The 22,286-nt window shown below is 48.5% G+C and overlaps 3 protein-coding genes and 2 non-coding genes across 9 annotated transcripts; 1 reads left to right on the forward strand and 4 right to left on the reverse strand.

The window, feature by feature from the left end:
* Window positions 1-999: 999 nt before the first annotated feature.
* RPSA (ribosomal protein SA) lies at window positions 1,000-5,191 on the reverse strand. Its single transcript, XM_032974783.2, has 7 exons — window positions 5,047-5,191; window positions 4,465-4,634; window positions 4,219-4,337; window positions 2,892-3,137; window positions 2,173-2,301; window positions 1,365-1,533; window positions 1,000-1,223 (listed from the first exon to the last, which is right to left on the reverse strand). Exons 2-7 carry the CDS (start codon window positions 4,595-4,597, stop codon window positions 1,123-1,125), a joined length of 897 nt encoding a protein of 298 aa, XP_032830674.1. The 5' UTR covers window positions 4,598-4,634; window positions 5,047-5,191; the 3' UTR covers window positions 1,000-1,122.
* LOC116958714 (small nucleolar RNA SNORA62/SNORA6 family) lies at window positions 2,647-2,796 on the reverse strand. The gene has a single exon (XR_004405459.2). It is a non-coding gene; the product is annotated as a small nucleolar RNA SNORA62/SNORA6 family (small nucleolar RNA).
* Window positions 3,932-4,081, reverse strand: LOC116958709 (small nucleolar RNA SNORA62/SNORA6 family). Its single transcript, XR_004405457.1, has one exon. It is a non-coding gene; the product is annotated as a small nucleolar RNA SNORA62/SNORA6 family (small nucleolar RNA).
* A 342-nt stretch (window positions 5,192-5,533) lies between the features above and the next one.
* Window positions 5,534-15,928, forward strand: NDEL1 (nudE neurodevelopment protein 1 like 1). Of its 4 annotated transcripts, none has more exons than XM_032974741.2 (9): window positions 5,534-5,640; window positions 8,676-8,818; window positions 8,930-9,083; window positions 10,321-10,469; window positions 10,587-10,723; window positions 13,170-13,370; window positions 13,518-13,609; window positions 13,760-13,896; window positions 14,220-15,928. In XM_032974741.2, exons 2-9 carry the CDS (start codon window positions 8,733-8,735, stop codon window positions 14,317-14,319), a joined length of 1,056 nt encoding a protein of 351 aa, XP_032830632.1. In that variant the 5' UTR covers window positions 5,534-5,640; window positions 8,676-8,732; the 3' UTR covers window positions 14,320-15,928. The 4 variants fall into 4 exon arrangements, with proteins under 4 accessions (XP_032830632.1, XP_032830641.1, XP_032830649.1 ...); XM_032974750.2 differs by having other exon boundaries at window positions 5,537-5,640; window positions 8,673-8,818; XM_032974758.2 differs by lacking the exon at window positions 5,534-5,640 and adding an exon at window positions 5,647-6,031 and having other exon boundaries at window positions 8,673-8,818.
* Window positions 15,929-16,081: 153 nt separating this feature from the next.
* SLC25A38 (solute carrier family 25 member 38) lies at window positions 16,082-21,466 on the reverse strand. Of its 2 annotated transcripts, XM_032974795.2 has the most exons (8): window positions 21,317-21,466; window positions 20,818-20,945; window positions 18,578-18,662; window positions 18,355-18,428; window positions 17,775-17,880; window positions 17,528-17,696; window positions 17,120-17,283; window positions 16,082-16,780 (listed from the first exon to the last, which is right to left on the reverse strand). In XM_032974795.2, exons 1-8 carry the CDS (start codon window positions 21,329-21,331, stop codon window positions 16,658-16,660), a joined length of 864 nt encoding a protein of 287 aa, XP_032830686.1. In that variant the 5' UTR covers window positions 21,332-21,466; the 3' UTR covers window positions 16,082-16,657. The 2 variants fall into 2 exon arrangements, with proteins under 2 accessions (XP_032830686.1, XP_032830704.1); XM_032974813.2 differs by lacking the exon at window positions 20,818-20,945 and having other exon boundaries at window positions 21,317-21,456.
* Window positions 21,467-22,286: the final 820 nt, after the last annotated feature.

Below are 22,286 nucleotides of genomic sequence, written 5' to 3' on the forward strand. Positions count from 1 at the left end.
TTCCTCCCTGGCTCCCCCCCCCCTCCTCTTACCCCATGTCTCTTATTACAAATAGCTCTTTACAGTAATTTTGCTGTGCTAGTTACACCTGACGACGGAAGCTTGTTGCCTCCCAAAACGTCGTGATTTGATTAACTTTATTTTTTACCTACGTGACTTTACCGAAAGAACTAGAGTATGGATCATTGCAGTCACGAACACTTCAAATTTAGAATCTCGAGCTTGTTAAATGTGCATGGCAGCGTTAGCTGCTGTTACACGACAAATGGATGGTGAGAGGTGGGGGCTGGATTGCCCACTGCCTTCATAAATGACGTCACACAATCCCCCCTCCTCAAATGACGCCACAAAGCTGCCCCGCCCCCCCAGATTTAATGTGGCGCTGCAGTTGTAAAAGAAAACATTAAAGTGTATTTGAGTCGAACGCGTTGTCTATTTAAAGATGCGCATTTGATGTGACGTCACATTTCTCAAACTCTCCCCCCCCCCAGGTCCGTGACGTAATTTACGGAAGGCTCCTTACCTTGCCAAGGTTATCCCAAGATTCCAAAAATACGCAGCATACTCGAGACTTCGCCGTGGAACATCGGTTGAAAAGCACTGCCATAATCGAGATGAATTATTTTCATACGTTACAAATCCATTGCCTAAGTGTGTGTGCAATGGTTGAGGCAGCAAAGTGACCAAGGGAGCCATGTTACCAATTCCCCAAACAATACGGCCAAGTGCTCAACTGAGCTGAGCCAAAACAGGCAAGTGCCTCATTCCTGTTTTTAAGACATTTGCAAGCATTCCAACCTGCAGTCATGCACCTGTGCCTCAACAGTTACGTGCGTCTCACACTATTTGCGCATCAACATAGTAAAGTGTGCCTTGCATGTCATTGAGATTATTTTTACTTGGGTTGACCACTCATCAACACATGCTTGTTGCAGTCTGCAAAAGTCTTAGTTGTATACACGTTATTGTAAAGTAAAATGAAAACAAAAAAGCCACAAATCACAATTGTTTTTTTTTATTGTGCCACAGTAACGCCTTCTCCACACGGATAGATGCAGAAGCGGCCATTGTTCTGGCTGCCAGGAGATTTGTCCCAGCATTCCCGTGCCTACGGTGTGGTCCCTAAGACCAATCGGCAGTGGCTCCACCCCAGTCCTCGGTTTGAGCTGTGGGGGCTGCAGTCCAGTCCTCCATGGTTGCCTGGAAGCCCCAAGTTGCTGCAGCTACACAAACAGAGGCAGCATGTTACACGAGGCCATGGTGTACAGCTGTCCATCACCCTTACAACATGGACGCCATAGGACACTCCACCGTGTCACATTTTCTGTAGCCAAGATGAGTGCATCCTCTTAATTTAAACTTACTGGTGGGATTCTCAGTGACGGGCACGGAGGGTACCGGCACCGCCTCGGCAGCCCAGTCAGCAACCTCAGGTGGCGGAGGAGCCTCGGTAGGTTGAGCAGCCCACTCGCCCTGGTATTCTGGCTCCTTCACGGCCGCCTTCTCTGCTGCAGCCTGTTCCTCCTTCTCAATCTACAAATGAAAACATCACGAGTCAGGGCCACAAGACAACATACTACATCATCTCCGCCTCGGTAGGCTGAGCAGGATATAGAACCAAACATTATTTAAAACCTGAGGCTTAACAGTAGAATGATAAACCAATGTTGCTTTCTGTTATCAGTCTAGAAAAAAATGTTATCACGTAGCATTGCACATGATTTTCGTACATGAAAATGTATTTCAGTAGGTGGAAACGAGAATATTAAAAACCAAATAATTATCAGTTACAAAAGCAATCTATGATGGAACAGCTAGAGGATGCATTAATTAAAAAAACAAATCAGTCGTCAGGCAAGGACACTCACCAAAGTTATTCAGAGTGACATAGAAAATGTTCTGAAGATCAGTTGGAAAAATGCATAAATGTAGTCAATGACAAATAATATTAGATATAAGCTAGAAAGTAAACAAACATGGAGGGGGGTGTACACTTGGAATGACGCTGGAAAACAATATTTAAAGACTCACTGGTCCAGTATAAGCACCACCATTTGAAGGTGCCAATTTAGACTGAACTGGCCACGTGCACAAAATGTACAAGTCCAGCCTCCAAGTGTGATTAGGAATAGAGTACTGAGAGTCGCCCTCGATGATTTGCTTTGGGTTTACCTCTTCGGGGTCACGGTAGAAGTAGAGATCAGGCATGATGTCCCAGGGGTGCTCCCGTCCAATAGTCCCACGCAGACGCAGCACCTCACGAGCCAACATCCACCACATGAGGCCGATGGAGTGAGCTCCCTGAAATAAGGGACAGGGTGCAATAACAGGGGACAGAGGAGAGGGGGAGATCAGGGGCACAGGGGATACAAGAAACAGTGGAGATGGAGAGGGGACAGTTAAGTGGCGACCACACTATTCTTAACTCGGCTTGACAAAAAAGCCTCACGTACGCTGACAAAATGTATTAGTAATTGCGTTTAAATTGCAATTCGTTTGCATTCAACACCATACCTTAGAAAGTTACATTTGTACTTATATTTGATAGTCTTAATTATACTGAAGCTTTTTAACTCGACTGTTTGCCAAGAGTAAATTAACTTTATTGAAAGCCTTAACCATAGGAATTAACATGATCTATTGCGAAATTGTAGCAGGGCCTACTACCAACGGCCAGTCAGGGGGCACAAGAGCCCTACTGGTGTCAGCGAAAACCCTGCAGATTGCTGTTGCACACAGACTACGCTCCGCGTTCATCGACCAAGGTCTCAGCGCAGAGCTCCAGCTGTGTGCCGGCTTTACACCACGTGGGAGGAAGGGCTCGAGAGCTTTTAACTATTAAAAATGTGCTTGGGCTTAAGCAGAAGAGATGGAGGAGACATCAGCTGTACCTTATTGTTACAGGGAACAGCAATGTCCACGTAGCGCAAGGGCGAGTCAGTGTTGCACATGGCAATGGAGGGGATGTTAACGTAGGAAGCCTCCGTGAGCGGCTGATGGTCCTGCCGGGGGTCGGTCACGACGAGCAAGCGTGGCTCACGAAACGCAGCCTGGATCTGGTTGGTGAAGGTTCCGGGGGTGAAGCGCCCAGCAATCGGTGTTGCTCCGGTAGCAGAAGCAAACTTCAGCACTGCACGCTGAGCAGCACAAGATGAAAGCAACTTTATCAAAAAGGCTGCAATTTTTATACTAAAACATTATATAAAACGTCAATGTTCATTGGACTGCATATCTGAGTAAAGTGGCTCATGACTGTCGCACAGATCAACTTTGATCTTAAACAATTTAGAATTTTATATGCAAAAAATCTTGTCCAATTGGTTTAAGTTATGGTATCATTATAGCAAGACCAAATTGAACATGGTTGGTTTTGTATACAAATTAGTGTGGAGATTTAATATTCATGCTATCATTTATAAAGGGAGCTATTTCAGTACCAGAATATGTATTTATACTGGAGGAATTCAATGAGTTAGAGATATTTTTCAGATGTCCAGTGGAGGCGGGTTAGAACGTTACGACACAAAAACACAACGTGGGTGCATAGTATAGGAAAGATCAACAAATCTCATACAATGTGAAGTAAATCTTAACTATTTTTCACCCCGGTTATTCTTGTATATTATTATTATTATTTGCTCCTCAATTACTTGCCTGGCTTTTATTTACAAGCCAAGCTGGAGTCTATATCATGAGCCGAGTTCTCCCAGCCAGGCATGCAGTGTTCCCGCCTCTAATGTACAAGGGATCAGACAGGGGGCCCTCACTTAGCTTAAGGACCCAGTTAAGCGAAATAGTGTCCCATAATAGTTGAACATTTACAATGTTTTACACCAAGTTCGCTCGATCAATCAATTTAAGATTTGAAACATTCCATATTCAGCAAAAGGATGCAAGCTACCATACAGAGTAATAAGTTTGGGTGGCTTACAAATGTAGCAGGGCCTACTACCAACGGCCAGTCAGGGGGCACAAGAGCCCTACTGGTGTCAGCGAAAACCCTGCAGATTGCTGTTGCACACAGACTACGCTCCGCGTTCATCGACCAAGGTCTCAGCGCAGAGCTCCAGCTGTGTGCCGGCTTCATGCCAAGTGGGAATGAATGCGCCTTTGGATCTCATCTATATCCATCAGAAACGCGTTCAAGACTAACTCGAGCTGAATGACTGAGGAGTCCCAACAAGTGTCTGGCCATTTCACGCGAGGCCACGAGCCCACCTGGCCGTAGGGGCGGGAAGAAATGACGCAAACGTCCGCTGGGTTCTCAATGGCCACGATGGCCCTGGCCGCCAGAAGCAGCTTCTCCCACGTCTTCTTCAAGTTCAAAATGAAGATTCCTGAAATTTTGAACCACGCAAGGAGGTAACCCGCGTTACTACCGTAATGTTCAATTCCAAATCTTGGTCTGTAAAACAGGCATTCGGTAGAGTAGCTTAATTTTCAAAGCGTGGTGAGACACCGTACCGTCGTTCTTGCGCTTGTAGACGTACTGCTCCATCTGGAAGTCACAGTTCGTGGTGCCAAGGTGGGAGTTGGCGGCAAGGAACTTAAGCACGTCCTCCTCGCGCATGGCCAGCACATCTAGGCCCCCGGACATCGTGTCGCGTTTCCCGAGTAAAGCAACGATGGGAAACCTGCGGCACAGATAAAGTCGCCCGCCATCAACAACGTGGCGTGCACGTTCAGCGCGAGCTGCAGCTCTCACTGTGAGCGCCAGGATCACCCAGCGACAATCCACTCGCGGCTGCGCCTCATCGAGCAGCAGCCGAGACGCGAGCGCCTACACATCGTGGGTTCGTGCGGCAGGAGCGAGGGGTATAGGGTGGTAGCGGCGGAGGGGCCCCAGGACAACGCGGGGCCTAGGCCGCGAGGCTTCTCGTCCGCGCTCCACGTGCCTCATCCAGATCGCGCAGCCTCCACGCGGCACGATACATTCGCGGAGGGTGATAGGATAGAGTTAGGGTGCGGCGAGACATGGTTGTTGTGGCTAGGTTAGGGTTGGAGTCGCGTTGAGGGCCGCGTTACGGGATGCTGAGCGGAGCGAACCTGAAAACGAAGCCGCATGGAAGCCCGGCCTGGTGAGAGAGACGGGGGCGTGAGCTGCGCCGCGCGATTAGCGCGCGCGACGTCACCGCGCATCCTTGCGTCTTCACGCACAGCCAACCAGCGAGCCTAACGTCATTACGCACAATTAATCGCGGTCTCTTGACGTCACCACGCTGCCCGACGATGCCACATGGAGCCAATAAGCGCCCGCGTTAGCCTCACCGAACCGCGTGTCGTCACGTACGTCCCACCAGCGCGCGTGGCGTAATCACGCACAGTCTCCCAGCTTGCGTCGTGACGTAATCACGCACAGGCCACCGGCGCGCATCGTGACGTAATCACGCACACGCTGGAAGCGTGCGTCGTGATGTAATCACGCACAGTCGACCAGCGTGCGTCGTGATGTAATCACGCACAGTTGACCAGCGTGCGTCGTGATGTAATCACGCACAGGCCACCAGCGGCGCTTCGGGACGCAGGAACGTTCAGCCCAAAAGCGCGTGACGTAATCACGCACTGCTCGAGCGGCCGTACTACGTAAGCGCGTAGCGCCACGGCTTCACGTGACATCACGGGGAGCGATCACCCAGAGAGGTGAGAGGATCGCGGCCTGGGCCGGGGATCGTGAATCCCCGGGGCTCCTTCCCTCCCTCCCGCCTGCCTCTCGTTCTCCCGGGCCTCAGGCTACAGCTTCGAGCCTGGCTCCTGTTTTTGTTGGGTTCATATCGCGGTGATCTGCCGCAGGAGATACGGAGAGAGGGGGGGGGAGGCACCTTGGTAACGGTTCTTTTGAAAAATACAAAAAGTGACATCACCGAGGCGGCTCGTCGCCGTGGCGTAGCGAGGCCGACTGTGAAGGGCGAGGGAAGCCGACGGAGACGAGCCGAGAGCCAAGCGGCGACGGCCGCGCCAGCTTCCCGCGAGCAGGAGCCGGGAGCGAGTTGTCTTTCGTGCGAGCAGGAGCCGGGAGCGAGTTGTCTTTCGTGTGAGGAACTGCGCGTGAAGGGGCTTTAACGTGATAAGGAAACCGTGTGTTGAGTTGAGAGTGAGGTGTGTCTTCATCATATGAGCTGCTGGTAGTGAGGTGTCTTCATCATGCGAGCTGCTGGTAGTGAGGTGTCTTCATCATGTGAGCTGCTGGTAGTGAGGTGTTTTCATCATGTGAGCTGCTGATAGTGAGGTGTCTTCATCATGTGAGCTGCTGGTAGTGAGGTGTCTTCATCATGCGAGCTGCTGGTAGTGAGGTGTCTTCATCATGCGAGCTACTGGTAGTGAGGTGTCTTCATCATGCGAGCTACTGGTAGTGAGGTGTCTTCATCATGCGAGCTGCTGGTAGTGAGGTGTCTTCATCATGTGAGCTGCTGGTAGTGAGGTGTTTTCATCATGTGAGCTGCTGATAGTGAGGTGTCTTCATCATGTGAGCTGCTGGTAGTGAGGTGTCTTCATCATGTGAGCTGCTGGTAGTGAGGTGTCTTCATCATGTGAGCTGCTGATAGTGGTGTCTTCATCATGTGAGCTGCTGGTAGTGAGGTGTCTTCATCATGTGAGCTGCTGGTAGTGAGGTGTCTTCATCATGTGAGGTGTCTTCATCATGTGAGCTGCTGGTAGTGAGGTGTTTTCATCATGTGAGCTGCTGATAGTGAGGTGTTTTGATTATGTGAGCTGCTGGTAGTGAGGTGTCTTCATTATGCGAGCTGCTGGTAGTGAGGTGTCTTCATGTGAGCTGCTGGTAGTGAGGTGTCTTCATCATGCGAGCTACTGGTAGTGAGGTGTCTTCATCATATGAGCTGCTGGTAGTGGTGTCTTCATCATGCGAGCTACTGGTAGTGAGGTGTCTTCATCATATGAGCTGCTGATAGTGAGGTGTCTTCATCATACGAGCTGCTGATAGTGGTGTCTTCATCATGTGAGCTGCTGATAGTGAGGTGTCTTCATCATGTGAGCTGCTGATAGTGAGGTGTCTTCATCATGTGAGCTGCTAGTAGTGAGGTGTCTTCATGTGAGCTGCTGGTAGTGAGGTGTCTTCATCATGTGAGCTGCTGATAGTGATGTGTCTTCATCATGTGAGCTGCTGGTAGTGAGGTGTCTTCATCATGCGAGCTGCTGGTAGTGAGGTGTCTTCATCATGTGAGCTGCTGGTAGTGAGGTGTCTTCATCATGTGAGCTGCTGGTAGTGAGGTGTTTTCATCATGTGAGCTGCTGATAGTGAGGTGTCTTCATCATGTGAGCTGCTGGTAGTGAGGTGTCTTCATCATGTGAGCTGCTGGTAGTGAGGTGTCTTCATCATGTGAGCTACTGGTAGTGAGGTGTCTTCATCATGTGAGCTGCTGATAGTGAGGTGTCTTCATCATGTGAGCTGCTAGTAGTGAGGTGTCTTCATGTGAGCTGCTGATAGTGAGGTGTCTTCATCATGTGAGCTGCTGATAGTGAGGTGTCTTCATCATGTGAGCTGCTGGTAGTTGAGGTGTCTTCATCATGTGAGCTGCTGATAGTGAGGTGTTTTCATCATGTGAGCTGCTAGTAGTGAGGTGTCTTCATCATGTGAGCTGCTGATAGTGAGGTGTCTTCATCATACGAGCTGCTGATAGTGGTGTCTTCATCATGCGAGCTACTGGTAGTGAGGTGTCTTCATCATGTGAGCTGCTGATAGTGAGGTGTCTTTATCATGCGAGCTGCTGGTAGTGAGGTGTCTTCATCATGTGAGCTGCTAGTAGTGAGGTTTTATCATGTGAGCTGCTGGTAGTTGAGGTGTCTTCATGTGAAGAACTGAGTGAGGTGTCTTCGTCATGTGCGCGGTTGAGAGTAAGGAGAGCTCCAGGAAGGAATGAGGCACGAAAGGGCTGCGTCGTCGTTAGTGCAGTTTTCCAGGGTGGGTCTGCGTGTTGATTCGAACCGCATAAGGGATTTGTCGTGCAAGAGTACCGGTATCGATGGGGTTCAGTATTAAACATTCAGTAACGAGTGGTGATTTCTCTCCACTCGCACCGTTCAATACAGTACATGACTCGTAGACAGTATATTTGACACGCCCAGTATAGCGCAATTGAGGCAATATGGGGGAGACGTCAAAATTGGTTACATCTGCAAATTCAGATTGTGAAGGAATGCCTTACTCCTCCCCACAAACCTTTTTTGTTGTTGTAAATATTCTATTCGGCACGTTCATACATGTCATCCCAATACGATTTACCCGTATTCTCGTACAGGGAAATTGAGTTTTCATGTCCATACGGCGTATAGCCGTTTCAGTACGGGCTTTGTAGGATGAACGTTGAGATTTATAAAGGCACGGCGTGACCAATAAGGTATGAATTGGTCTGTAATAAGGTCACTGATGAGGCGTTGAAAGGTTTGCATGTTTATCTGCAGCCATGTGTATAAAGTGCAATGTGTCAGATTGCAGATTGAGCTGTACGCATCCCTGTCCCGATTTCCTTCCCCTACCTCACCACGGCAAGCCTATTTTAAACCCATTGCAATGGTGGAAAATTTCAGACTGATTATGACTGATGTCCTTGCTATAATTGAAACGTCTCACTTGTTACGTTAGAGGTGGGTGGTCTTGATTGTTACTTTTAAGACGAGCGTGAAAAATATATTGCTTAACTAACTCTGGTTTCTGCCAGCAGAGAGAAGCTTGCTGTCACATCACACTGCGGTGTGAAGGGTGACTGCACTCTTAAGTCATGGATGAAGATGAACAAGTGGAGTTTTCAAGCGTGGAGGAGGAGTTGTGCTATTGGAAGCAAAATGCATTAAAATACAAAGCAAGGTAAGGGCACACATTTAATGGTGCCTCTCACCACTCGGTTGAACATGCTTGTTTGTCCTGAGGCTGCCGTGGCATGAGGCTGAGCTCATGCGAGTGTCTTCATGTATTCAGTTGGATCGCTGCACAGGAGGAGCTTGAGGAGTTCACCATTGGTAGCCGTGAGCTGGAGACAGAGCTGGAGGCACAGCTGGAACAGGCCGAGGGCCGCACTCGCGAGCTACACGCCACCAACCAGCGCTTGATTAACGACCTGGAAATTCTCAAGGTGTTTTACAGCGCACAGCTTTACAGCACCATCACACACACAGACCTGTACAACAACAACCGCCATTCACCACTAAGTAGTGGTGATGTTACCATGGCGCTTGTGGCATGCTAGCTGCACTTTGAGGCTACGTGAAGTGTCCAAGGCCTGTTGGCAGGAGGTCATGGAACAGTGCCATGAGTTCATCTTCTTTGGTTCTTTCGGTAAAGTCACGTAGAATGAGAATAAAATAATAAATTGATAAAATAAAATAACAATAATATTCTCACGACGTTTCGGCCACAACACAAGCGGCCTTCATCAGGTGAAGGGACGAGACTGTCTGGTAGGACTTTACGAGACTGTCTGGTAGGACAGCGCTGTCCTACCAGACAGTCTCGTCCCTTCACCTGATGAAGGCCGCTTGTGTTGTGGCCGAAACGTCGTGAGAATATTATTGTGTTATTTTATTTTATCAATTTATTATTTTATTCTCATTCTACGTGACTTTACCGAAAGAACCAAAGAAGAGAAAAATTATAATTAAAAAAATCACGACTTTTCGATCGCAACACAAGCAATCGTCTTCAGGTGAAAAAATACAGCAGGAGAACTGCGATCGAAAAGTCGTGACTTTTATTGATTATATTTCTATCTACGTGACTTTACCGAAAGATCCAAAGAGTATGATTAATTATTATTCGTTATTAATTATTATGAATCATGCCTGACAAGACCAACATCTTATCTAGATGGTACCATATTCATATTCTTAGCTTTTTCGGTAAAGTCACGTTGAAATATGAATGAATAAATACAAGGCACAATATAAATGAGACAACATACAAGACAGTAAAAATAAACCTATTTATATCAGGTAATACCTGAAAAAGTACAAATAAGATGAGACAAAATTAATACAAGCAATACAAACTTTACATGTGGAACAAATGATTTAGAACATATGAGACACAACACGTCAGAAAAACAAATTACATTTTCAAAATAGCAGATAGAAAATTCAAAGAAGACGTACAATAAAAATGAGAAAAAGTATGAGACAGACAATACAAACAAATCAAACAATACAAATGAACCAGAACACATGATACCTTTAATACATTTGAGATACATATTACATATGAGACTGTATAAATGAAATAGAAAATCGTTCTTGATTTGAGTCATGACCCAGAATAATGACAATGAATAATGTGACTAGGGTGTTGATTTTTTATATCATGACCTGTAATGACAGGAAAAGCTGGAGCAGCAACATGGCCAAAGCTATCAACAAATATCATCCCTGGAGGAGCAGTTGGCACAAATCACTGCTATCAAGGATCAGCTGCACAAATATGTGCGTGAGCTGGAGCAGGCGAATGATGACCTGGAGAGGGCCAAGCGGTATGTTACACAGTGCATTGGCAGTACATGAGGCACAGTGGTGAGGTTTATGATGCAGAGCACCCATCATGGCCCCGTAAACTGACAAGAGTGGCTGTGCTTTTTGCTGGTTCTTAGTGCAACGTTCGTTTCCATGGACGACTTTGAGCAGCGAATGAACGAGGTGATTGAGCGCAACGCCTTTCTGGAGAGTGAGGTGGACGAGAAAGAGAACCTGCTCGAGTCTGTACAGCGGCTTAAGGACGAGGCTCGCGGTGAGTGTGGTGTAGTACTGATGTTGTGGGACTCATGTTTGTCTGTGTGTGTGTGGCCTTAAAGTGCACATAGCCTGGTGACTGGCAAATGGCGGTGTTACATGTTGTTTGCTGATTTACATGACGGTTATCTGAACTGGTCCCGGGCCTCCCCTAGGTAGACTTGGTCTCAATGAGTACCTCGTGTGTGTAAACATGGCCACTGGCGAGACATAGGTGGCCGGGCATGGTGCTGGCCACCCACGACCTCGTGTGCCGTGCCGGTCTTTGTAGGCATTTGCTGACAGCACCTGCCCCAACCGTCTGTTACAGGCTATACGGAGATCTTTGGCTTGTGATTGCATGGTGTCTTTGTATGGTTTATTGGTGTTTGGGTGTTTTTCCATGGTGTATGTGTTCTGATGTGTACCATCAGCCTAACTAACACACTTGTGAGGCACATAAAAGTGGATACTCCACCCACTCAACTCTCCTAGACCAGTCGGGTGGTTATGAAGAAGTTCGAGAAGTTTTCATTACTCGGCATTGTGCTCCTGGCCAGCTCTGCTTTGAAAACAGGCCTCGCTCAAAATCATATATAGCACAAGCTAGAAGGGTGATGGGCTGATGTGGTACAGATGAACTTGGCGGTGAGTAGACTTGCCTTCAACTAATACCAATGGTGTCAAGATTTACCTCTGGTGGGGGCTCATGAAATATGCTACTGGGCAGTTAGGGGCAGCTATCAGCAACTATGGAGAGAGGAGGAGCAATGCTCACAACAATAAACAGTGCTGGATGGCTTTAACATCATCATCATCATATATGTGTAGGTGGCATCAACCCTTTGCACTAACCTGTATCCATGTGGCACCACGTTGAAAGCCTACTGCAAGGCCAGTTTCACGATAGATCTGATGAACCCACGAGTCCCTTGGGCAGCTCACTGAATGTTGCAATTATAGAGACAGTCGAGATCTGCTAAAACACAGCAGGGTGGTCGTAGCAACGACAGGTGGTGCATCTACAGTGAGGGAAAAAAGTATTTGATCCCCTGCTGATTTTGTACGTTTGCCCACTGACAAAGAAATGATCAGTCTATAATTTTAATGGTAGGTTTATTTGAACAGTGAGAATAACAACAAACAAATCCAGAAAAACGCATGTCAAAAATGTTGTAAATTTATTTGCATTTTAATGAGGGAAATAAGTATTTGACCCCTCTGCAAAACATCACTTAGTACTTGCTGGAAAAACCCTTGTTGGCAATCACAGAGGTCAGACGTTTCTTGCAGTTGGCCACCAGTTTTGCCCACATCTCAGGAGGGATTTTGTCCCACTCCTCTTTGCAGATCTTCTCCAAGTCATTAAGGTTTCGAGGCTGACGTTTGGCAACTCGAACCTTCAGCTCCCTCCACAGATTTTCTATGGGATTAAGGTCTGGAGACTGGCTGGGCCACTCCAGGACCTTAATGTGCTTCTTCTTGAGCCACTTCTTTGTTGCCTTGGCCGTGTGTTTTGGGTCATTGTCATACTGGAATACCCATCCACGACCCATTTTCAATGCCCTGGCTGAGGGAAGGAGGTTCTCACCCAAGATTTGACGGTCCATGGCCCCGTCCATCGTCCCTTTGATGCGGTGAAGTTATCCTGTCCCCTTAGAAAAACACCCCCATAGCATAATGTTTCCACCTTCATATTTGATGGTGGGGATGGTGTTCTTGGGGTCATAGGCAGCATTCCTCCTCCTCCAAACACGGCGAGTTGAGTTGATGCCAAAGAGCTCCATTTTGGTCTCATTTGACCACAACACTTTCACCCAGTTGTCCTTTGAATCATTCAGATGTTCATTGGCAAACTTCAGACGGGCATGTATATATGCTTTCTTGAGCAGTGGGACCTTGCGGGCGCTGCAGGATTTCAGTCCTTCACGGCGTAGTGTGTTACCAATTGTTTTCTTGGTGACTATGGTCCCAGCTGCCTTGAGATAATTGACAAGATCCTCCCGTGTAGTTCTGGGCTGATTTCTCACCGTTCTCATGATCATTGCAACTCCACGAGGTGAGATCTTGCATGGAGCCCCAGGCTGAGGGAGATTGACAGTTCTTTTGTGTTTCTTCCATTTGCGAATAATCGCACTAACTGTTGTCACCTTCTCACCAAGCTGCTTGGCAATGGTCTTGTAGCCCATTCCAGCCTTGTGTAGGTCTACAATCTTGTCCCTGACATCCTTGGAGGGCTCTTTGGTCTTGGCCATGGTGGAGAGTTTGGCATCTGATTGATTGATTGCTTCTGTGGACAGGTGTCTTTTATACAGGTAACAAGCTGAGATTAGGAGCACTCCCTTTAAGAGTGCTCCTAATCTCAGCTCATGTGATCTCAAAGTGCACCCATCCTTCAAATCTAGATTGCACCCATCCTGGTACAAGTGCCGTGGTAACGGCAAGTGTGTGTGTGCTGGCTGTAGACCTGCGCCAGGAGCTGGCGGTGCGGCAGAAGCAGGTGCGACGCTCGGCACCGAATTCACCATCAGCAGAGGTGGCTCCATCACCGGCTCCATTACCATCTCCATCGCCTGCTCCAGCTCCAATGTCCGTGCCATCACCTTCCACCCCCCGTGTCCCTGGAGACATCGCCTTCGAGATGCCTGTCACTCCGCGATCAAAAGGTACCTCCCTCCCACTGCCACCAAATTTCAGGGTGGCCTCTTTGTAATTGTGTTTAAGAGGGCAACATGCAACTAGAGACTGGGTAACATGTGTGAACCCCTAAGGTATGCAATAGACTATGGAACATGTGTGAACCCCTGCTGCAGGAATGCCCAATGGTTACGGGAGTTCGCCACTGACCCCATCGGCCAGAATCTCTGCTCTCAACATTGTTGGTGATCTTCTCAGGAAAGTCAGTGTAAGTAGCACGTTGTCTTTTTGTGTTCATTTTGCTGATTGCTTGATATAAATGTTAAATATATTAACACTTATGTTGAAATATTTAAGTCCTGAGGTGAGGATGTATGCTTCAAGGAAGGTGCTGTAGTGAGTCCGTGCGGTTTTGCAGGCACTGGAGTGTAAACTTGCCTCTTGCAAGAATGTCATGCGGGACCAGCAGTTGCTGGGAAAAGTGAGCGGGGGTCTCTCGGGTACGTCTCGGGCCCCCCACAGCCCAAGCCCTCCATCTCCCGGACACGACATGGGGTGAGGAAGGACCGCACACCCCACATGCCCGTAATCGTCCTCTCGCACTGCCCATAGGAGATCCATATCTCAATCCCCACGAAGCCAGGAGTAGCAGAGCTTCAGGCTGCACATGCCATTTCCCTATCTAAAGTGTGCACAATGGGTGTGAAGCACTTTTTGTTTGCTCATAGAACATGGTGCAACTGATCAGGAAATACATCAAGACACGCGCAATAGTGTACGGCTATGACATGAATGTTCAATGGTTGTTTCCTGGCTGTTTCTTGAGGATGATGCATAATTGCCTCAATAATAATTGTGTCTGTGTGTACTCTCTGCAGGCCGAGCAAAAGGTTGGAGAGAGCTTCCTATTTGCCCTTTGCGGGCCCAACCCCACCCACACCTGCCTCCCCACCGGGTGGCATGCAGATCACCGTTTGACCTACAATGCCACCTCTGCAACCTGGCCACCACAGTACCATAGCAACCCTGGAGCAACCACAAGCACCCAGCACACCCTACCTCAGCATAGGCTGTATATCCCAACACAAACTACCATCCGCACCTCTAAATTTATTCGGTGTCCTCTGCAAGTACTGGTCCCCCTATAGTTGTGTTCTTTAGTTGTGAAGTCCATTCGAGAATCTGCACAGAGCAGATGGAGTTGTAATGTTCACTTATGCCACAAACCTTTAAAGTGTGCGCCTCGTGCTGCCAGCTATTTACTGCGTATTTATTGTCTCATGTAGGGATTTGCTCAGCATGCGCGTACATATAGGCGGATCCGTCTGTACGCTCGATACAAGAGTAGATTACATTGTTGGAGTGAGTTCAAGGCCATGATCCACTTGAGCATTTATTTAAAGGCAATCGTTGCTTGCAATGCATTTACCATGAGAGACTGGAATTTTGGTGAGAAATGGAATGGGGTGATTGAGTTCTGTCTTGCCTTTAATCTCTTGAAATGACTCGGGCCCATCATGCCTCTCACAACACATCACATCTTTTCACCACCAACTCCACATCAGACCACCACACCGCATCTCTCCACACAAACACACTATCTCTCCACATCATCACAACACTACATCATCACATCATATCCACAGCTCACTCGTGCGGGGACTTAAAGGCACCATTTTTAAAAATGCAGATTGTGTCAGTCTTGTGAGCTTTCTGCGATCTAATTGGAAGTTGCTGTCCCAGTTGCCCACGAGGGGGAGTTGAGATCAGATTCAGATTTGGGCAACAATATTTTAACAATGGGTAATGCTGCGGCAACCATTGCCGGTGCTGATTTCCGGCAATGATGATCATGGCCTTGAGAAAATGATTTGGGATTCTGTGCATCTTAACATGCCGGAGGTGCCTACGCCTGTTGCTTTGGCCTATGAGCCACAAAGCAACGTGCGGTTTTATTTTCAAAATGTGTTGTACAGCAGACAGAACTTTTACAATATTCCCCAGTGCTGCCAGAAAGCCTTGAGATTGCTCTGCCCAATTAAATTCTCTGTTTCAATGGTGGACAACAGAGCTGTAGTTTCAGGTGCATAGCAAGGGTCCTAATGGCACTACGTCTGTAGCTTGCACAGCAGGTATGTGCTTTTGCAATTGCACATGCTCGTAGTACCATGTGAGTGTTAATGCAGAGCGGTGGTACTATGGGTTGCTGTACCCCCCCTATCACCAAAGCAATACTAGAGGTAGCTGCAGCCCTTAATCACCATCACAGCGTGAGAAGTAGCAACCTATGGCGATGCAAGGGCTGGAGCAGCAACTCCGTGCAGTTGTGGCAGAGGTTAAGGTTTGACTTGAAGGGTGTGTGTGCTGCTCAATATCTTCTTGCTTTTGTTGTAATCCTCTAACTTTTGTCAGCACATTTCATTGTATATACGATTGTTCTTGTAAAGTGGTGGACTAAGTGAACACGACTATTGCACATAGGTTTTGATCGCTTGAGGCAATGCCTTCCACTCAAGTGACTGAAAACCGTGTGCTTTATCTTTTGTTATAAAATGTATTGGAATAAAGTTGGACTTCAAAAACATAACGATTTCCCTTTGAACATGTATGTATATTAGAGCACTTCACGTTACTACACCATCTCTAATTTATCTTAATGCCACAAACTTAATGTAGGAACGAAGCAACACCAGTCTACACTGAGCCCCAAATACACATTGCTTCTGTAAGACAGCAAAGATGCATGGCAAATGAGCTTTATTGAAATCTGTACAGCAGCGGTAAAACATTCATTAATGTAACATCCTTTTGCGTATTTATAATCACATCTTCTGTAAACATTACGCACATGCTTGTTAAATTCTCAATTGGACCCTTTTATTTAAAGGCACAACTGCACACTGTCGAGATTTAAGTGCTAGATGGCATCAAGTGCTGGTAAGTTACCCAAGTAATATAGAACGTTCTTGCTTGGCAAAGTCCTTGTGACTTTCGTAATGTTATCTCCAAACAAATTCAAATGCCGGTTGATTTGTCACGGTGGCGGCATGGTCATGTGGGTCTGTTCACCACCACTCAAGGTAATACTCGTGAGACGCCTGGGTTACATGGATTCCTGTGTGGGAATTGGTGCAAATGGCGAACGCTTTGGTCGTGTAAGACTCATTGCTTTGACTCCACACGCCAGCGTGACAATGAGAAGCAGTATTGTCATGTGTGTTGATGTCATGTGGCATTGTTAGTCAGAGACACTTGTATCACGTGTCAGACTCATGCGTAAGTCACTGTCCGGTGTGCTGCAGCCATGGTGGTGGTTTCACGTCTTCAGGCCCAGTCCCACCATCATCCTTTCATACACTGTCCACGCCATGGCTGTTACCAGTGTGCGGCGTAGACATCGCGGCACAGCGCCATGGAAGAGACCTGTCAGACCTTGGCTCTGTGCACGTGGGGACGGAAGTCGCACACAGCATGCGCATGATGGCAGTCAGGTCCTGTAAATGGCACGAGCAGTAGTGTTCTTATAGAGCCCAGCTACATCCTGTGGCCAAGGACACCCGTTGAGGATTTGGAAAGCGAGCTGGGCTTGTTTTGTATTCACTTGGTGGCAGCAACTTATGATGCCTCTGTCTCCATCGGGTAATGCAGTAAAGTGCAGAGACCGTGGCTATCAATACCGAGGGGCTGTGAATACTGGGTTCTGCCAAGTGCACTGAAGGAAATAAACATCCCTGTAGGTAGAGCTCAGCATTATGGGTGCATGTAAAAAGGGACTCACTCTGCAGATGGCCACAAAAGTTTGTCCTGTGTGGGAAAATCTGTGAGGCTCCATTTGCATGTAGGTTTTGATGGTATCGGCTGGTTGCGTGACGAGAGATGCTACCACTCCAGCCAGCACCCCGCACGCAAACCGCGTCGGCGCCTGGCCCTCCCTCTCCACTCCTGCAGGACACAAGATGCAGTCGGCACCAGATGCAGGAATCGTGGCTACGCAGGAATCGTGGCTACACAGTTGGCGTGGTAAAGGCACCACTCTGCAACCCCTGCCTTCACAGAGCCCGATGCAACCAAACCGGCCAGTGCAATTTTCCAACCATTAATGGAGGTCACACAAGGTGAGGACTCATCTATTTTAAAACCCAACAACTTTAAGTGTGGAGATGCTGGTGATAAAAAGGCTTTGTACCATGTAGCAGCATGTGCTTGGCCTGAGTGTAGATCATGACGTAGATCCCCGAGAAGGGCGCATCGCGAGCGAGTGTTGCTGTCAAGCCGCTAAAGAGGGCGCGGATGCCTTCCGTCTTACGGATGCTGCTCAGTGCTCCGAGCACACTCCTGTACTTGAAGCGGCCACTCTGCCTTGGAAAAACACAAAATTTAGCAAAAGCTCATGGTGTTAGTGCGTGCAAAATTATCCGAAGTGGTGATTGTACCTCATATCGTGTTTTCACAACGGTAACGGGCAGCATGCACACTGCAGATATGGTCCTTGCCGACAGCCCCAGCAGGAGCGAGTCTAGGGCGGATGGAGCACGATCCCTGCATCCCCACGGCACAGGACCCAGTGACGTCACTCACTATCTCTACGGAGCAACAACAAACCCCTGTTAATGAGATCGGGCACCGCAAGCTACTTGGAGCCATCGGCCCCGATGCTTGTTCTCATCACGCTGGCTCATCTGAGCCTTTAGTCCATTAAGTGCAATTCACCTTGTATCAACGCTGCCCAAATACAAGCTCAGGCCCCATGTATAGCCACGTCGCCAATAGGACCAGCACTCGCCTTCGGAGTTGATTTGGTCACATTGTGTTAGCAGTGCTAAATCACAAAAAAAGATATTCAGAAATTACACTACCAAAAAAGGAAAAACAAAAGCAACTTTCTGGAAATGGCCCTTCATAGCAAATATTTTATTTTATATGTGAGGTCAAGATATTTTTTACGTGCTCTGAAGGGCCATTGCTCGAAATGTCGCCTATGATGTATTATTTTTCCTTTTAAGGCAATATTACCTGAAGAAACTCTCTCTGAGTGAGTGCAGGGTGCAGAAGTAGATGCCAACGCCAGGTACGCAGCGCACGAGAGACTGCAAGTGACACGGACAAGGAAACAGGCATTTGTAGCGCAGGTAGAATCGTAGCAACAGAACAATGACTGTGCTACGGTAACCTCTTTAAACACATGTGTGCGGTTGTAAAATACTTGTGTCCACTCCACGGGGACCTGCAGACTCACAGGGCCAAGTCCCTTCCAGAGGCCACGCACGCTCTCCGTACGCACCACATGGGTCAGCACGGACACCATCCGCACCCTCGGGGACCTGGCAATGAAAGGGGCGACATAGGCCACATTGAAGCTGGGTCCACACCTGAGTTGCATGTAAATCAATCGCTTATATGTTGGCATCTCTGCAATGAGTTGTGAGCAGTTCCGTAACTGGTTTATTACAGTAGGCTTTGCAGCAGTGAGCATTGGTGATTATACTTATAAGTCCTGCTAAGAAAAAAACTGGTATACGGTTAAATTTTGTCTGTCTCACTTGTCAGTTGGTCTCACTTGTCAGTTGGTCTCACTTGTCAGTTGGTCTCACTTGTCAGTTTGTCTCACTTGTCAGTTGGTCTCACTTGTCAGTTGGTCTCGTCAGTTGGTCCCACTTGTCAGTTGGTCTCACTTGTCAGTTGGTCTCACTTGTCAGTTGATCTCACTTGTCAGTTGGTCTCACTTGTCAGTTGGTCTCACTTGTCAGTTGGTCTCACTTGTCAGTTGGTCTCGTCAGTTGGTCTCACTTGTCAGTTGGTCTCACTTGTCAATTGGTCTCACTTGTCAGTTGGTCTCACTTGTCAGTTGGTCTCACTTGTCAGTTGGTCTCGTCAGTTGGTCTCACTTGTCAGTTGGTCTCACTTGTCAGTTGATCTCACGTGTCAGTTGGTCTCGCTTGTCAGTTGGTCTCGCTTGTCAGTTGGTCTCGTCAGTTGGTCTCACTTGTCAGTTGGTCTCACTTGTCAGTTGATCTCACTTGTCAGTTGGTCTCACTTGTCAGTTGGTCTCACTTGTCAGTTGGTCTCACTTGCTTGTCAGTTGGTCTCGTCAGTTGGTCTCACTTGTCAGTTGGTCTCACTTGTCAGTTGGTCTCACTTGTCAGTTGGTCTCACTTGTCAGTTGGTCTCACTTATCAGTTGGTCTCACTTGTCAGTTGGTCTCACTTGTCAGTTGGTCTCACTTGTCAGTTGGTCTCACTTGTCAGTTGGTCTCACTTGCTCAAATTTATTGATGGTCACCGTGACAATAGGACCACGATGCAGTTTTTTTGCACAATGCATATGGCCGAGTGCGTTTTGTACATTGCTGTGTTGTCTTAAACTTAGTCGACTTACTATTAAGCGACACAGATCAGCAAAGTGAGTGATTATTTCACCACGTGCACATTTGCGAACAATGATTGGTTGTGAGAATCTTGAACATCTTGTTTGTCTTTAGAGGCAGTAAATTCATAACAATGTTGACCAATAGAATGCATTCAGCAGGCATTTCAATACCATCGGTAATAAATGAAGCCATAATTTAACGAAACTGACAGCACCAAAAGAGTCGGTCACTCCAAATGCCAGAAAATGTTTGACACACGTCTCAACACGGAAACCTTGCTTTGCAACAACTACTTCCTCAAATGTGGTCAAAGCAGTTGGCTGCGCAATTGATCACTCAGGTGTGGACCTGGCCTTCGAGACCCGTTGGGTGGAAGAGTTTAGGCATAAACTCGTTTTTTATAATTAGTGTATGTATGGCTAGTTGGGGCTAATGTTAAATTAGCATAAAAGTATACGTTTAGGGGGTAGAAAAGTGAAGGTAGACTAGTTTAGGGATATTCAGGGCATTAGGCTGACGGCAGGAGTCGGAGAGAATTTCCTGATCGAGGGCAAAATAGGACTGCCCAATAACTTTAGCGGACTACACATTAACATCCACACTTTCAGCCCCGTTACTCCAAGATGCCCTTGCAATGGCAGAAGTGACGGAGCGCGCTAATCCTGTAGTTATAAAGTGTCGTCGTGTCGAAGACATTCCCCTCTAGTACCCGATTAGTGTGGGTGAGATGCATTCACTGACGATTAGACGTTGATGAGACAACGTGTTTCAGTAAAAACCAGTTTGGTTTGTACTGAAGCAATGTTGCTGAAATTATGCAGTCCCAGAAGGCCGCTGGGCCGACGGCTTCTGTAAGAACTGTTTTTTTATTTGTATTCTACGTGCACATTGTCTGCCTATCTCTTGTTAATTGTTAAGTCGTCCGCCTCATGTGGCTGCCGAACGTAATCGATAATGTCGCGGGTGAGCACAAGTTGCGTCACCGGCCCTGACGGTGCACGACATCGGCGAGGTTCACGGCTTTAGGGGTAAATGGTTTTGACGGGGTCCCAGATGACCGCTGTTGTTTTTGTTGCTGCTGCTGCTGTTGTTGCTGTTGTTGTTCGCACCGCGGGGTACCGGCGGCGCGCAGCAGCTGGACCCGCGTCTTCACCAGGTCCAGGGGCTGGAGCAGCAGCGTGGAGCACGACCCGCTCAGCGCCCCGCACAGGAGGGCGCGCAGCGCCGAGCCCGGCGTCTACGAGCAGGAGGCAGCAGAGGCCGAGACGGCAGCGGCAGTAGGCGAGGGTCTGCGGGCACCGTCGTAACGAGCGGTCTCCCACAGCTGCCATCGGCTCTAACCCCCTCGCTCTCTCCCGGGCAAGGGGATAGCCTCTGCCTGCACTGGGCCTAGGAAGGTCCGCGTGCTTACGGCCTCCCACCCCGTCCCCACCGTCACCTCGCCTTCACTTTCTACGACCATCGCCAGATATTATCCGAGGATTCACCCTCTCCTCACCTCCCCGGCCTCACCCTCCTCCTCACCTCCCTCGGCCCTCGCCCAAACACCCTCGGGCCTCACCACCACCAGCACCACCACCCTCCTCCCGCCGCCGCCACGGTCCTCACCTCTACTGCCTCCATGAATCTACGCAGCAAGGGCAGCCGAGAAGCGGAGAGTCGATCGGAGTCATGGCCCCGACGGATGAGTGGAAAGTTTATAGCCGAGAGAGAGAGGGGGGGGGGTGAGAGACGCGAGGGTTGGGGGGGGTCGTAAGGGGGGGGGGGCGCAAGGGGGGGGGGTCACAAGAAGCCGGCGGCGGGGTCCCGCTTGGCGCCGGGGTCCCGCTTGGCGGCGCTGTGTCGCTGATTTCTCATCAACAGCAAGAGAGCGGGAAGGGAGTGGAGAGGGGCCCACACGAACCTTATGGCGGTACCCCGGCTCTCGCACGATGCCCGTGATGCCAGTCTTTTTTAGTCTGTTGATGGTCGGCGATGCGGCGATCGACTCGGCGAGCTGTACTCACGATGCACCACTGTGGTGCGCGTGTGAGCGTTCAGGGTTTCAGCGCAATCGGCAGCGATGTCGGATTGATTTGGTGACCCAGTCGTGGAGTGAAGTACACCCCTGGACAAAAAGTGTCCCAGAAATGAAATATGTAATTGCCTCGGCCATTCTGTATTATTTGGTACCCCGGAGTACCGCCAGAAGGATCATATCTTGGTGTGTGAGGGGGTGGCAGATGCACATGAACGGTGATGGGTGTTCACGTGTTCATTCATGGGGGGTTGGAGTCAACGTGTTCATCGTGGGAATGAGTTGTTCACGTATTGATGGGGAGTGGGGGGGGGTCCACGTGTTACTTCATGGGGGTGGCGATTGTTCACGTCTTATTTCATGACGGAGAGCGATTGTTCACGTGTTACTTCAAGACGGGGCGATTGCTCACGTGTTAACTCTTGGCGGGTTGAGTTACCACTGCTGCTTCTGTACCTGTTCGGAATTTGAGAACGCTTGTCACGATTTTATTGAGAACGCGTTCAAGTGACATTGTTGCTTGATACCGTTTCACGTAAACGGAAGAAAATGTGTTTTAAA

Source organism: Petromyzon marinus, chromosome 3 (assembly GCF_048934315.1).
Source record: "Petromyzon marinus isolate PM22_M1 ecotype Great Lakes invasive population chromosome 3, UKy_Petmar_22M1.pri1.0, whole genome shotgun sequence".
NCBI classification, from domain to species: Eukaryota; Metazoa; Chordata; class Hyperoartia; order Petromyzontiformes; family Petromyzontidae; genus Petromyzon; species Petromyzon marinus.

Bases quoted from the DNA above. Each gene is read 5' to 3' on its own strand.
- RPSA (XM_032974783.2), bottom strand. From the start codon at position 4,597: ATGTCCGGGGGCCTAGATGTGCTGGCCATGCGCGAGGAGGACGTGCTT. The intron at 3,138-4,218 runs GTGGGCTCGTGG...TGTGCTGCTCAG, and splicing joins CTTCCCGCCCCTACGGCCAG to CGTGCAGTGCTGAAGTTTGC. The intron at 1,224-1,364 runs GTAAGTTTAAAT...CTGTTTGTGTAG, and splicing joins CGTCACTGAGAATCCCACCA to CTGCAGCAACTTGGGGCTTC.
- NDEL1 (XM_032974741.2), top strand. From the start codon at position 8,733: ATGGATGAAGATGAACAAGTGGAGTTTTCAAGCGTGGAGGAGGAGTTG. The intron at 8,819-8,929 runs GTAAGGGCACAC...TCATGTATTCAG, and splicing joins GCATTAAAATACAAAGCAAG to TTGGATCGCTGCACAGGAGG. The intron at 10,724-13,169 runs GTGAGTGTGGTG...TGCTGGCTGTAG, and splicing joins GCTTAAGGACGAGGCTCGCG to ACCTGCGCCAGGAGCTGGCG.
- SLC25A38 (XM_032974795.2), bottom strand. The intron at 17,697-17,774 runs GTACAATCACCA...TTTCCAAGGCAG, and splicing joins TTGTGAAAACACGATATGAG to AGTGGCCGCTTCAAGTACAG. The intron at 17,284-17,527 runs GTACAAAGCCTT...TGTGTCCTGCAG, and splicing joins CAAGCACATGCTGCTACATG to GAGTGGAGAGGGAGGGCCAG.